Consider the following 15,000-nt stretch of genomic DNA (forward strand, 5'->3'; position numbering starts at 1 on the left):
CTCCCTCCTTCCCTCAGTCTCTCTTCCTCTCTCTCTCCTTCCCTCCCTCCTTCCTCAGTCTCTCTTCCCTCTCTCTCTCCTTCCCTCCCTCCTTCCCTCAGTCTCTCTTCCTCTCTCTCTCCTTCCCTCCCTCCTTCCTCAGTCTCTCTTCCCTCTCTCTCTCCTTCCCTCCCTCCTTCCCTCAGTCTCTCTTCCTCTCTCTCTCTCTCTCCTCCCTCCTTCCTCAGTCTCTCTTCCCTCTCTCTCCTTCCCTCCCTCCTTCCCTCAGTCTCTCTTCCCTCTCTCTCTCCTTCCCTCCCTCCTTCCCTCAGTCTCTCTTCCTCTCTCTCTCCTTCCTTCCTCCCTTCCTCAGTCTCTCTTCACTCTCTTGTTCATCTCAGTGAGCGATCCTGAGTTTCCACTCCTCTCTCTCCTTCCCTCCACTGCTTCTCAGACACTAGTGTGTGTGTGTGTGCGTGTATGTGTGTGTGTGCGTGTGTGTGTGTGTGTGTGTGTGTGTGTGTGTGTGTGTGTGTGTGTGTGTGTGTGTGTGTGTGTGTGTGTGTGTGTGTGTGTGTGTGTGTGTGTGTGTGTGTGTGTGTGTGTGTGTGTGTGTGTCATCCCTGACTGGATTGATTGTATTGACACCATCGTGCCCTGTCCCCCCCCAGGTGGTCGTTTGGAGACGGAGGTTACCAGGAATATGACTTTAAACCTCCCTACAACACCTCCCTGTACCCTCCCCTACCAGACTCCCCTACACAGGTGCTCCTGCCCAACAAAGTCAAGTACAAGTACCAACAGCCAGGTCTGTTAATCCACCTCTATACTGGTTTATAGTGTTCATGCTATATTTACAGTATATATTTTTGAAACAGATCCTTTTACAGAAATCCCGGTTAGTAGATTACCGGATTCAGGAGGGAATAAGCAGGACATCTAGAATCCTCCAACCTGCATTTCTGGAAAACCGGGGAATTTTGGGAATGTTACTGAGATTTATCAACCCTACCTGGGAGTGTTACTGGGAATGTTACAGAGATTTATCAACCCTACCTGGGAGTGTCACTGGGAATGTTACTGAGATTTATCAACCCTATCTGGGAGTGTCACTGGGAATGTTACAGAGATTTATCAACCCTATCTGGGAGTGTCACTGGGAATGTTACAGAGATTTATCAACCCTATCTGGGAGTGTCACTGGGAATGTTACTGAGATTTATCAACCCTATCTGGGAGTGTCACTGGGAATGTTACTGAGATTTATCAACCCTATCTGGGAGTGTCACTGGGAATGTTACTGAGATTTATCAACCCTACCTGGGAGTATCACTGGGAATGTTACAGAGATTTATCAACCCTATCTGGGAGTGTCACTGGGAATGTTACAGAGATTTATCAACCCTATCTGGGAGTGTTACTGGGAATGTTACAGAGATTTATCAACCCTACCTGGGAGTGTCACTGGGAATGTTACTGAGATTTATCAACCCTACCTGGGAGTGTCACTGGGAATGTCTTGTTACATTTTGGAAAAGAGGACAACTTTTCTCTTTGCCCCTCCCCTTCCTGTGTCTCTGTAGGAGTGTACACCGTCCTGGTGTCTGTGTCTAACCATTACGAGAACAGAACCCAGCGCATCGACATGCACGTATACAGTGTCCTTACCCACGTCGACATAGAAACAGAGCCCCGCCTCCTCCAGGCCGGCCAACCAGCAACTTTTGAGGCTCACGCCTTGCCCTCGGCCTATGGCATCGTCTATACGTGGGATTTTGCAGATGGCTCCGCCTCCAGAGAGGGGCCTCAACGTCGCGTCAACCACACCTACGAGGTCGGCCACAGTGGCGTCCATAATGTGTGTGTGTCTGTGAATAATACCATCAGCTGGACGAAGGCCTGCGCTGAGATGTTGGTGTACGAGGAGATTAAAGGGTTAACGGCGACCTCCTCCGCCCCGACCGAGCTCAACACCCCGACGACGGTCTCTGCACACCTGGAGGCAGGTAACAACGTCACCTGGAGCTTCGACATGGGCGACGGGTCCATGGTGACGACGGCGGGTTCCGAGGTTCCGCACACCTACGTGAAAGACGGGAACTACACGGTGAACGTGACGGCGCGGAATGCGGTGAGCGCCCGCTGGACCCTGGTACCTGTCCAGGTGTTCGTGCTGCAGGTGGTGAGGCTGGAGCCGGCGGGCTGTGTCCGGGAGCTGACCCAGGTCGACTTCCAGGCCTTCGTTTCGGGGAATGCCTCCTTTCACCTGTATGAGTGGAGCTTCGGGGACGGGACCCCCAACCAGACACACCTGGGCAGCCCCAGGATCAGCCACTCCTACGGGGGCAGCGGGGACTACCACCTCTCCCTGCTGCTGTCCAGCGGCGTCAACAAGGCCAACTTCTTTGCGTGGGTTTGTGTCCAGCCGGCGGTGTCCAACGTGACCCTGACCCCAGAGAAGTGCAACTTCAGACTGGGAGAGGAGAGCCGGTTCAGGGCCAGCGCCCAGCCAGACTTCGACTACACCTACTTATGGGATTTTGGGGTGATTGAGGACTCTACACCTGTCCAGGGCCATACGGACATGGTGTTCACCTATAAAAACCCTGGTCAGTACCTGGTGACGGTCACTGTGTCCAACAACATCTCCTGCAGTAACGACAGCGTCCTGATTCATATCCAGCGGCCGGTAGGACTGGTCCTGATCCAACATAACGGGACTAGATCCAATAACCTGACTCTGAGGGAGGTGTACCTCTTCACCACCTCTTCGCTGGTGCCTGCCAGCCTCTACACCTGGGATTTCGGCGACGGAACGCCCCTCACCCCCGGCCCAAACGCGACACACGCCTACAACGTCTCTGGAGTCTTCAATGTCACGCTGACGGCGGCGAACCCGGTGAGCAGCAACCACACCCGGGTTGCCGTGGCGGTCCTGGCACCCATCCGCGGCCTGGTGGTCAACGCTGACCGGGTCAACGTTCCCATAAACGCCACAGTCAACTTCAAGGCTCACCTGGAGGAAGGCGATGGCGTGCGGTTTTCGTGGAACCTGTGTGACGGCTGCACACCCAGGCTCCAAGAATGGAAGACTCATTACACCTTCCGGTCGGTGGGGACGTACAACGTCATCGTCACGGCAGAGAGCGACGTGGGCTCAGCCCAGGCCAGCGTATACATCTACGTGCTGCGGGAGCTGGAGGGGCTGCAGATCCAGCCTGAGGAGGACATGGGGGCGAGGGGGTGCTGCTACGCTACGAACCGTGTGCTCCACCTCCAGGCCACGCTGAGGGAAGGGACCAACATGTCCTTCAGCTGGAACCTCCTCAGGGAGTTGGCGCCGGTCAGCACTGCGCTCAACCTCAGCGGGAAGACCATCCCAGTCAACTTCTCCACCCCTGGTCCCTGTGATGTCTTCCTGCGGGCCACCAACCTCCTTGGAACGCTCGCGGTGAACAGAACCATCCAGTTCCTCGATCCGGTTGGAGAGCTGTACCTGGAGACCAGCGTCAACCCTGTGGCGGTCAACTCCTCCACTAACCTGACGGTGTTGGCCAGTAAAGGCTCGGACCTGCAGTACCGGTGGTCAGCTGATGAGGGCGCTCTAGGCTGGAATGAGCCCTCTGTGGTTCATCGGTTCACTGTTCCAGGAATGAAGGTCGTTACTGTGGAAGTGTCCAATGAGGTCAGCGCCGATACGGTGTCCAAGTTCATTGACGTCCAGGAAGTGGTAACAGGAGTTACGTTCTCTGCGACTAACGTCACGGAGCAGAACTTTGTGGCCACCGGCGTCAATGTCTCCCTCCACGGAGAATTAAGGACCGGCACCAACGTATCTTGGACCTGGCTGTTGCTGGGCAGAACAGAAATGGGACGGAGGGTGTCCCACGCTTTCCAGGAACCAGGGCTGTTCACCGTTATGCTAAACGCTACCAACGACGTTAGCGGCGAGGCGTTTTCCAGAGAGTTGACGGTACAGGATAAGATTCAGGGGTTGGAGCTGAGGGCCAGTAAGAGGATCGCTGCGGTCGGGGGAGAGGGTGGAGTTTACCATCGCCAAGGCGTCAGGGACGAACGTGAGCTTCATCCTCAGCATCAGTGGAGACTCGACCGTTTTCGGCCAGACCTACGTTCACCAGTTCAGCCGGGTCGACACCTACATGGTAAACCTGACCGCACACAACCAGGTGAGATACAGGAGTTCCAGGAGAGAATGCTGCGCATCGTGTTTAGATGACCTTTTTGTATTACTATTTATTTTTATTAAGCATTTTAATATCGTTGTAGTTGATAAAAAAAATTTACAACTCAATACAATTTCTTTACATATATTCTCATATGTTATGATAGTTGATGTTTGTTGTGTTTTTCTTTGTCTTGTTTTACCGTAATCTCATCATTTCCCCAGGTGAGTTCTGAGCGGCGCCACCTGCAGGTGGAGGTGATGGAGCCAGTGAGCATGCTGAGTATCCTGGACTGCTGTGACGCCGCCATGGCTGTGGGCGTCAAGAAGACCTTGGTAGCCGACATCCTGACAGGAAACCCGGTGACCTTCCTGTGGACCTTTGACCTTAACCACCTCCCCTTCCCCACATCGGGAAAGAGGTGACCTACATCCCCGACCAGGCCGGGTCACTCACCATCTACCTGAGGTAAGGTATCAACTGAGTACGGGGCTAGAGACGCAGGGGGATCAGTTCCCTCTGGGGCCGCCAAGACCAAAATGTAGGCTACTGTCAGTCTGTTGTAAATGAGGCCGTGTCGTTCACCCTCTCGTTGAGGTGACGTACCAACTGAATATGGGGCTCACAACACAAAGGTTGTGGGTTCTGCCAGAACCACCAATACTCTCTGTTGAAGTACCAACTTCCTTTGCAACGCCAACATTTCACAGGTTTTTACAGACATCCTGGTTGGGAGGATCCGGCGTTTCCTGCTGATTCTCTTCTGATTTCCGGAATCTTCTAACCAGGATTTTTGGAAATCCTGGTAATTTGGTGAAAGTTACTGCTGTTTGAACAATGCCAAGGTTGTTGGTTCGATTCCAAGTGATTTTACCAATATGAACATCTCTGCTCTGTTACATGTTGCTTTAGTATTTTCTCTCTTTCTTAATGCATCCAGGGCGTTCAACTTGCTCAGCCCAGAGAGCATCACCAAGCACATCCAGGTGCAGAACGTTCTGGCGGAGGCCCGGGTGGAGGCCCGGCCCACGGAAGACACCTTCATCAACAAGACGGTGATGCTGATGGCGGGCGTCACACCTCAATCCCACCCGTTACCTTCCTCTGGGACTTTAAGACGGCTCTGCGCGCCCCTGCTCTCCGCCACCTCCTCTGTTGAACTTATGTATGCAGCGTTCCCAGGTCAATACCTGGTCCAGGTACACTAGGTTTATATTATTTAGTATCATCAACATGTTTATTGACATGTTTATTTTCATGTGTTTCTTGATTTTTTGTGAATGACAGCAAACCCATTTCCCTTTTCTAGAGACTTTCTATAAGTACAACTATAATAAACATGTCTGCTGGACAATACAGTTTCATTACACAAAGCTACACTTACAATTTTCTTACACCATTTTCCCAACACGGAGATAGTTGTCATTCTGCCTCCCACCACTGGGAATTTGCAACCTAAATAAGGTTGTACTTATACTATGATAAACATTATTTTTACACACAGTAACAGTTTTGATTACTGTAAACCAACCCCCAACCCCATTTTATAACAAACACAAATCTAATAAACACAGATTGACCGTAATTCTTCCCTCCCCACCACTAGGTGAACTGTAGTAATTTGGTGAGCTGGGTGGTAGCCAGGGTGGAGGTGACCATCAGGTGTTGGAGTGTGAGGAGCCAGAGGTTCAGGTAGTCCAGGCTCCTAGGCTAGCCATCTGGCGCTACCAGCCCACCCAGGTGGAGGCTAGCGTGGACCTGAAGGCTTGCATCCGCTACGGAGCCCAGTACCTCTGGGAGATCTTCTCCACCCCGCACTGCAACTACGACCATTCGTACCGCTTCTTAAATCAATATGTTGTTCTGTATTGTGTTGATTATCCACTGTCAATAATACATTCTCAAACCATTGACCCTTCGCAGGCCTCCCGAATTTTTGGTTACTGTTGCAACCTCGGGGAAGTTCTGGGCAGGGCTTTGTAAAGGGTCACTTGTTCACCTCAGCAGTCAAGTTTTCAAGGTGGAGCACTTTCAGTACAGAGCAAAAACTGTGGTGATGAATGCGTTGTGACTCTATTCACCCTCCGGCCTCCAGGTGGCAGCACCTCTGGCCTCTAAGATCCTCTCCCGGGGAAGTAGACGTGCAGACGGCTGCAGCTCTCGCTGCCCAAGATGGCTCTGCGTTCGGGGGGAACTACTCGCTGGTGTTCTCCTGTCCTACCAGGGGTTCCCCTGAGGAAGGCTGCCTGTCTACAGCTAACCGTCATGGCCGCCCGCCTGGTTCCTATCATAGAGGGAGGGACCTACAGGTAAGAGGATCAGATACCGTTGAAGGAGTAGTTCTTTTTTTTTTTTTTTTTTACAATAAAAATAACTGTCTAAAGAACACAATAAAATCACTGATTGCAGGCCAAGCTAAAAATAAGATCTAAAACACTTAAAAGGAGGAGTTCAGTATTTGTAAACTCTGTTGGTTTCCTCAACCTGAAAGTAGGTTATGGGCCAGGAGAAACTGTGATCCATAGCCCAGTCTACTTTCAGGGTGAGGGAGAAACTGTGATCCATAGCCCATTGTAGTCTACTTTTAGGGTGAGGAGAAACTGTGATCCATAGCCCATTGTAGTCTACTTTTAGGGGTGAGGAGAAATTGTAATTCATAGCCCATTGTAGTCTACTTTCAGGGTGAGGAGAAACTGTGATCCATAGCCCATTGTAGTCTACTTTTAGGGTGAGGAGAAACTGTGATCCATAGCCCATTGTAGTCTACTTTTAGGGTGAGGAGAAACTGTGATCCATAGCCCATTGTAGTCTACTTTTAGGGTGAGGAGAAACTGTAATCCATAGCCCATTGTAGTCTACTTTTAGGGTGAGGAGAAACTGTAATCCATAGCCCATTGTAGTCTACTTTTAGGGTGAGGAGAAACTGTAATCCATAGCCCATTGTAGTCTACTTTTAGGGTGAGGAGAAACTGTAATCCATAGCCCATTGTAGTCTACTTTTAGGGTGAGGAGAAACTGTAATCCATAGCCCATTGTAGTCTACTTTTAGGGTGAGGAGAAACTGTAATCCATAGCCCATTGTAGTCTACTTTCAGGGTGAGGAGAAACTGTAATCCATAGCCCATTGTAGTCTACTTTCAGGTGAGGAGAAACTGTGATCCATAGCCCATTGTAGTCTACTTTCAGGGTGAGGAGAAACTGTAATCCAGCCCATTGTAGTCTACTTTCAGGGTGAGGAGAAACTGTAATCCATAGCCCATTGTAGTCTACTTTCAGGTGAGGAGAAACTGTAATCCATAGCCCATTGTAGTCTACTTTCAGGGGTGAGGAGAAACTGTGATCCATAGCCCATTGTAGTCTACTTTCAGGGTGAGGAGAAACTGTAATCCATAGCCCATTGTAGTCTACTTTTAGGGTGAGGAGAAAATCCATAGCCCATTGTAGTCTACTTTCAGGGGTGAGGAGAAACCATAGCCCATTGTAGTCTACTTTCAGGGTGAGGAGAAACTGTAATTCATAGCCCATTGTAGTCTACTTTCAGGGTGAGGAGAAATGGCCCATTGTAGATCCATAGCCCATTGTAGTCTACTTTCAGGGGTGAGGAGAAACTGTAATCCATAGCCCATTGTAGTCTACTTTCAGGGTGAGGAGAAACTATAATCCATAGCCCATTGTAGTCTACTTTCAGGGTGAGGAGAAACTGTAATCCATAGCCCATTGTAGTCTACTTTTCAGGGTGAGGAGAAACTGTAATCCATAGCCCATTGTAGTCTACTTTCAGGGTGAGGAGAAACTGTAATCCATAGCCCATTGTAGTCTACTTTCAGGGTGAGGAGAAACTGTCATCCATAGCCCATTGTAGTCTACTTTCAGGGTGAGGAGAAACTGTAATCCATAGCCCATTGTAGTCACTTTCAGGGTGAGGAGAAATTGTAATCCATAGCCCATTGTAGTCTACCTTCAGGGTGAGGAGAAACTGTAATCCATAGCCCATTGTAGTCTACTTTCAGGGTGAGGGAGAAACTGTAGCCCATTGTAGTCAGGGTGAGGAGAAACTGTTCAGGGTGAGGAGAAATTATAATCCATAGCCCATTGTAGTCTACTTTCAGGGTGAGGAGAAATTATAATCCATAGCCCATTGTAGTCTACTTTCAGGGTGAGGAGAAACTGTAATCCATAGCCCATTGTAGTCTACTTTTAGGGTGAGGAGAAACTGTAATCCATAGCCCATTGTAGTCTACTTTCATGGGCCAGGAGAAACTGTAATCCATAGCCCATTGTAGTCTACTTTCATGGGCCAGGAGAAACTGTAATCCATAGCCCATTGTAGTCTACTTTCAGGGTGAGGAACCATCTAACATCAAGTTGTACAATCCTGAACTACTCCTTTTAAGGGTAAAACAAAACACCATCCCTTGTTTTGTTTTCAGATCATGAAATGATCTCTTTTTACTGCACTTGAAATACCGTTATGTCTGATGTGGTACTTCCAGGGTGTGGTCCAAGACCCAGGACCTGCAGCTGAGTGCTGAGCAGAGCTATGACCCCAACATGAGCCTGGACAACCAGTCACTACTCCACTACCACTGGGACTGTGTCTCCACCTCCAAGGTAAGGACACACTTACACTTGAAGTCGGAAGTTTACATAAACTTAGGTTGGAGTCATTAAAACTTGTTTTTCAAGCACTCCACACATTTCTTGTTAACAAACTATAGTTTTGCCAAGTCAGTTAGGACATCTACTTTGTGCATGACACAAGTCATTTTTCCAACAATTGTTTACAGACAGATTATTTCACTTAGAATTCACTGTATCACAACTCTTTGCTTGGCATCATGGAAAATATAAAGAAATCAGCCAGAACCCCAGAAAAAAATGGTAGACCTCCACAAGTCTGGTTCATCCTTGGGAGCAATTTTCAAACGCCTGAAGGTACCACGATCATCTGTACAAACAATAGTACGCAAGTATAAACACCATGGGGACCACGCAGCCGTCATACCGCTCAGGAAGGAGACTCGTTCTGTCTCCTAGAGATGAACGTACTTTGGTGCAAAAAGTGCAAATCAATCCCAGAACAACAGCAAAGGACCTTGTGAAGATGCTGGAGGAAACAGGTACAAAAGTATCTATATCCACAGTAAAACGAGTCCAATATCAGCAAGGAAGAAGCCACTGCTCCAAAACCACCATAAAAAGCCAGACTACGGTTTGCAACTGGGGACAAAGATCATACCTTTTGGAGAAATGTCCTCTGGTCTGATGAAACAAAAATAGAACTGTTTGGCCATAATGACCATCATTATGTTTTGAGGAAAAAGGGGGAGGCTTTCAAGCCGAAGAACACCATCCCACCGTGAAGCACGGAGGTGGCAGCATCATGTACTGGGGGTGCTTTGCTACAGGAGGGATTGGTGCACTTCACAAAATAGATGGCATCATGAGGATGGACAATTAGGTGGATATATTGAAGCAACATCTCAAGATATCAGTCAGAAAGTTAAAGCTTGGTCACAAATGGGTCTTCCAAATGGACAATGACCCCAAGCATACTTCCAAAGTTGTGGCAAAATGGCTTAAGGACAACAAAGTCAAGGTATTGGAGTGGCCAGCACAAAGCCCTGACCTCAACCCTATATATATATTTTTGGGGCAGAACTGAAAAACTGAGTGCGAGCAAGGAGGCCTACAAACCTGACTCAGTTACACCAGCTCTGTCAGGAGGAAGGGGCCTAATTCACCCAACTTATTGTGGGAAGCTTGTGGAAGGCTACCCAAAACGTTTGACCCAAGTTAAACAATTTAAAGGCAATGCTACCAAATACTAATTGAGTGTATGTAAACTTCTGAACCGCTGGGAATGTGAAAGATGAAATAAATCATTCTCTACTATTATTCTGACATTTCACATTCTTAAAATAAAGTGGGTGATTCTAACTGACCTAAAACATGGAATTTTTACTAGGATTAAATGTCAGGAATTGTGAAAAACTGAGTTTAAATGTATTTGGCTAAGGTGTATGTAAACTTCCGACTTCAACTGTATCAGTCAATCAATGAAAGGTGTTTTATGACATCAGCAGTTGTTATAGTTACCGGCCCAGACACCAGGAAGGAAGCAAAGCCAGAGCACAGTGGCCAGGAAGAAACGCAGTGGGCAACCGGCTCAGGGGAATTATAGGAGTTACTCTGTAATCATCCAGATATCCCAATGTTTTTCAGAATCATCTGTCCCTATAGGACATCGTTCTCTCTCTCTGTCAAATTATAATTATAATTCAAGCTGCTTTATTATAAATGATAGCAAATAATAAAATAAAATGGTAGTAAATAATCATTTAACATTAAATACAAAAATAATAACAATAAAATGGTAACAGTCAATAGTAGAAATGAAATGAAACTATAACTAATTTATAACTAATTAACGGTCATCTTCTCCTTTATATCAGTACTACTACTACCATCACTAAACTGTTATCATTACCATTACCACCCTACTACTACTACACCACTATCATCATTACCACCACTACTACTACTACACCACTATCATTACCACCCTACTACTACTACACCACTATCATTACCACCCTACTACTACTACACCACTATCATTACCACCCTACTACTACTACACCACTATCATTACCACCCTACTACTACTACACCACTATCATTACCACCCTACTACTACTACACCACTATCATTACCACCCTACTACTACTACACCACTATCATTACCACCCCTCTACTACTACTACACCACTATCATTACCACCCTACTACTACTACCACTATCATTACCACCCTACTACTACTACACCACTATCATTACCACCCTACTACTACTACACCACTATCATTACCACCCTACTACTACTACACCACTATCATTACCACCCTACTACTACTACACCACTATCATTACCACCCTACTACTACTACACCACTATCATTACCACCCTACTACTACTACACCACTATCATTACCACCCTACTACTACTACACCACTATCATTACCACCCTACTACTACTACACCACTATCATTACCATTACCCCTACTACTACTACATCACTATCATTACCACCTACTACTACTACTACACCACTATCATTACCACCCTACTACTACTACACCACTATCATTACCACCCTACTACTACTACACCACTATCATTACCACCCTACTACTACTACACCACTATCATTACCACCCTACTACTACTACACCACTATCATTACCACCCTACTACTACTACACCACTATCATTACCACCCCTACCACTACTACACCACTATCATTACCACCCTACTACTACTACACCACTATCATTACCACCCTACTACTACTACACCACTATCATTACCACCCTACTACTACTACACCACTATCATTACCACCCTACTACTACTACACCACTATCATTACCACCCAGACCACTACTACACCACTATCATTACCACCCTACTACTACTACACCACTATCATTACCACCCTACTACTACTACACCACTATCATTACCACCCTACTACTACTACACCACTATCATTACCACCCTACTACTACTACACCACTATCATTACCACCCTACTACTACTACACCACTATCATTACCACAGACCCTACTACTACTACACCACTACTCTACTACCACCCTATCTACTACTACACCACTATCATTACCACCCAGACCACTACTACACCACTATCATTACCACCCTACTACTACTACACCACTATCATTACCACCCCTATCATTACCACCCAGACCACTACTACACCACTATCATTACCACCCAGACTACTACTACACCACTATCATTACCACCCTACTACTACTACACCACTATCATTACCACCCTACTACTACTACACCACTATCATTACCACCCTACTACTACTACACCACTATCATTACCACCCTACTACTACTACACCACTATCATTACCACCCTACTACTACTACACCACTATCATTACCACCAGACTACTACTACACCACTATCATTACCACCCCTACTATACACCACTATCATTACCATTCTACTACTACTACACCACTATCATTACCACCCTACTACTACTACACCACTATCATTACCACCCTACTACTACTACACCACTATCATTACCACCCTACTACTACTACACCACTATCATTACCACCCAGACCACTACTACACCACTATCATTACCACCCAGACTACTACTACACCACTATCATTACCCACCACTACTACTACTACACCACTATCATTACCACCCAGACCACTACTACCACACTATCATTACCACCTCTACTACTACTACACCACTATCATTACCACTACTACTACTACACCACTATCATTACCACCCCTACTACTACTACACCACTATCATTACCACCCTACTACTACTACACCACTATCATTACCACCCCAGACCACTACTACACCACTATCATTACCACCCTACTACTACTACACCACTATCATTACCACCCTACTACTACTACACCACTATCTGTTACCACCCAGACCACTACTACACACCACTATCAACCACTCCTACTACTACTACACCACTATCATTACCACCCTACTACTATTTACTAAACCACAACAATAATACCACTATCATTACACTATCATTGATCCAGTCTGTCTCTTTCTTCTCACTACTCTCACCACTATCATTACCACCCAGACCACTACTGTCACCTCTTTCTTCTGCTCCTGTCTCTCTTCACCCTGACCACTACTACACCACTATCATTACCACCCTACTACTACTACACCACTATCTCTTACTCACCCTACTACTACTACACTTCTGTCTCCTCTCTCTCTCTCTCTCTCTCTCTTTTCTCTCTCTCTCTCTCTTCTCTCTATCATTACTCACCCTTCTCTACTACTCTCACCTCTGTCTCATTCTCTCTCACTCTCTACTGTACACCACTGTCTCTGTTCTCCTACTACTCCTCTACATCTCTTACCTTCTCGTCTCTCTCATTACTATCTCTTCTCTCTCTACTGTCTCTCTCTTCTCTCTCTCTCTCTACTACACCACTATCTTTCTCTCTACTACTCTCTGTCCCTGTCTCTCTGTAGACTACTACTACACCACTATCAGTTTACAACCACTGTGTGCCCTGTTCTACTACTACTACACCACTATCATTACCACCCAGACCACTACTACACCACTATCATTACCACCCAGACCACTACTACACCACTATCATTACCAACTTAGGTACTACACCACTATCATTACCACCCTCTCCTCTCCATAAACCACCTACTCCCCAGACCACTACTACACCACTATCTTACCACCCAGGTAGACCACTACTATTTGGAATGAAACCCTCTCTCCCTCAATAATAGTCCTCTAATAAGTATGTTTCCCTCCACCTTTCCTCCATAGATGTTCTGTCTCCCTTCCAGTCTCTCCATCTCTCTCCTCCATCTCTCTTTCTCTCTCCTCCATCTCTCTCTCCTGTCTCTCTCTGTCCATCTCTCTCCATAACAAAACCCTTCCTCTCTTTCCTCCATCTCTCTCTCTGTATCTCTCTCTCTCTCCATCTCCCCTAAACCCTCTCTCACCTTCCATCTCTCTCTCTCTAAACTCCCTCTCTTTCTCCTCTCTCCCTCCATAAAACCCTCTCTCTCCATCTCTCTCCTCTCTCCTTTCTCTCCATCTCTCTCTAAACCCCTCTCTTCTCTCTCTCTCTCTCTCCCTCTCTCTCTCTCTCCACCTCTCTCCCCATCTCTCTCTCTTCTCTCTCTCTCCACCTCTCTCCCCCATAAACCCCTCTCTCTGTCTCTCCCTCTCTGTCTCTCTCTCTCATCTCTCCTCTCTCTCTCTCTCTCTCTCTCTCTCTCCCTCCATCTCTCTCTCTCTCTCTCTCTCTCTCTCTATCTCTCTCTCTCTCTCATCTCTCTCTCTCTCTCTGTCCTCTGTCACTTTCTCTCTCTCTGTCTCTCTCCTCCATCTGTCTCTCTCTCCTCTCTCTCTTTCTCTCTCTCTTTCTCTCTCTGTCTCTCTGTGTCTCTCTCTCTTCTCTCTCTCTCTCCCCTCTCTCTGTCTCTGTCTCTATCTCTCTCTCTCTCTCTGTCTCTCTCCCTCTGTCTCTCTCTCTCTCATCCCCTCTCTCTTTCTCCCCTCTGTCTCTCTCCTCTCTTTCTCTGTCTCTCTGTCTCTGTCTCTGTCTCCACCTCTCTCCTCCACCTCTCTCACCTCTGCCCTCTCTCCCCCACTCTCCCTCTCACCTCTCTCCCTCCACCTCTCTCTCCTCCATCTCTCTCCTCCATAAACCCTCTCTCTCCATCTCTCTCCCCATAAACCTCCTCTCTCCTCCACCTCTCTCCCCCATAAACCTCTCTCTCCTCCACCTCTCTCCCCTCCTCTCTCCATAACCTCTCTCCACCTCCTCTCTCTCCTCCACCTCTCCTCCTCTCCTCCATAACCCTCCTCTCTCTCTCCACTCTCTCCTAAACTCCCCTCTCCCCTCTCTCTCCTTATAAACCCCTTCCTCTCCCTCCCTCCACCTCTCTCTCCATCTCTCTCCTCCTCTCTCCCCTCTCTCTCTCTCTCCACCTCTCCCTCCATCTCCTCCTCCTCTCCCCATAAACCCCTCTCTTCCATCTCTCTCCCCATAAACCCCTTCTCTCCTCCACCCTCTCCTCTCTTTCTCTCTCTCTTCTCTCCACCTCTCTGTCATAAAACCCCTCTCTCTGTCTCCACCTCTCTGTCTCCCTCTCTCTGTCTCTCCCTCTACCCCTCTCTGTCTCTCCACCTCTCTCTGTCATAACCCCTCTCTCCCTTTCCTCCACCTGTCT

At 47.6% G+C, this 15,000-nt stretch overlaps 1 protein-coding gene across 1 annotated transcript in view; it reads left to right on the forward strand.

Annotated features, from left to right (window-relative positions):
- Positions 1–627: 627 nt before the first annotated feature.
- LOC118380693 (polycystin-1-like) overlaps positions 628–15,000 on the forward strand; it is a gene marked incomplete at its 5' end in the record, with an annotated part of 95,030 nt that continues 80,657 nt past the window's right edge. The window contains 8 exon segments of the mRNA XM_052509640.1: positions 628–787; positions 1,563–4,009; positions 4,011–4,166; positions 4,388–4,584; positions 5,104–5,362; positions 5,808–5,998; positions 6,311–6,472; positions 8,657–8,813. Of these exon segments, the coding sequence (XP_052365600.1) occupies positions 628–787; positions 1,563–4,009; positions 4,011–4,166; positions 4,388–4,584; positions 5,104–5,362; positions 5,808–5,998; positions 6,311–6,472; positions 8,657–8,813 (3,729 nt within the window).

The sequence above is a fragment of the Oncorhynchus keta genome, unplaced genomic scaffold (assembly GCF_023373465.1).
Source record: "Oncorhynchus keta strain PuntledgeMale-10-30-2019 unplaced genomic scaffold, Oket_V2 Un_contig_4882_pilon_pilon, whole genome shotgun sequence".
Taxonomy (NCBI): domain Eukaryota; kingdom Metazoa; phylum Chordata; class Actinopteri; order Salmoniformes; family Salmonidae; genus Oncorhynchus; species Oncorhynchus keta.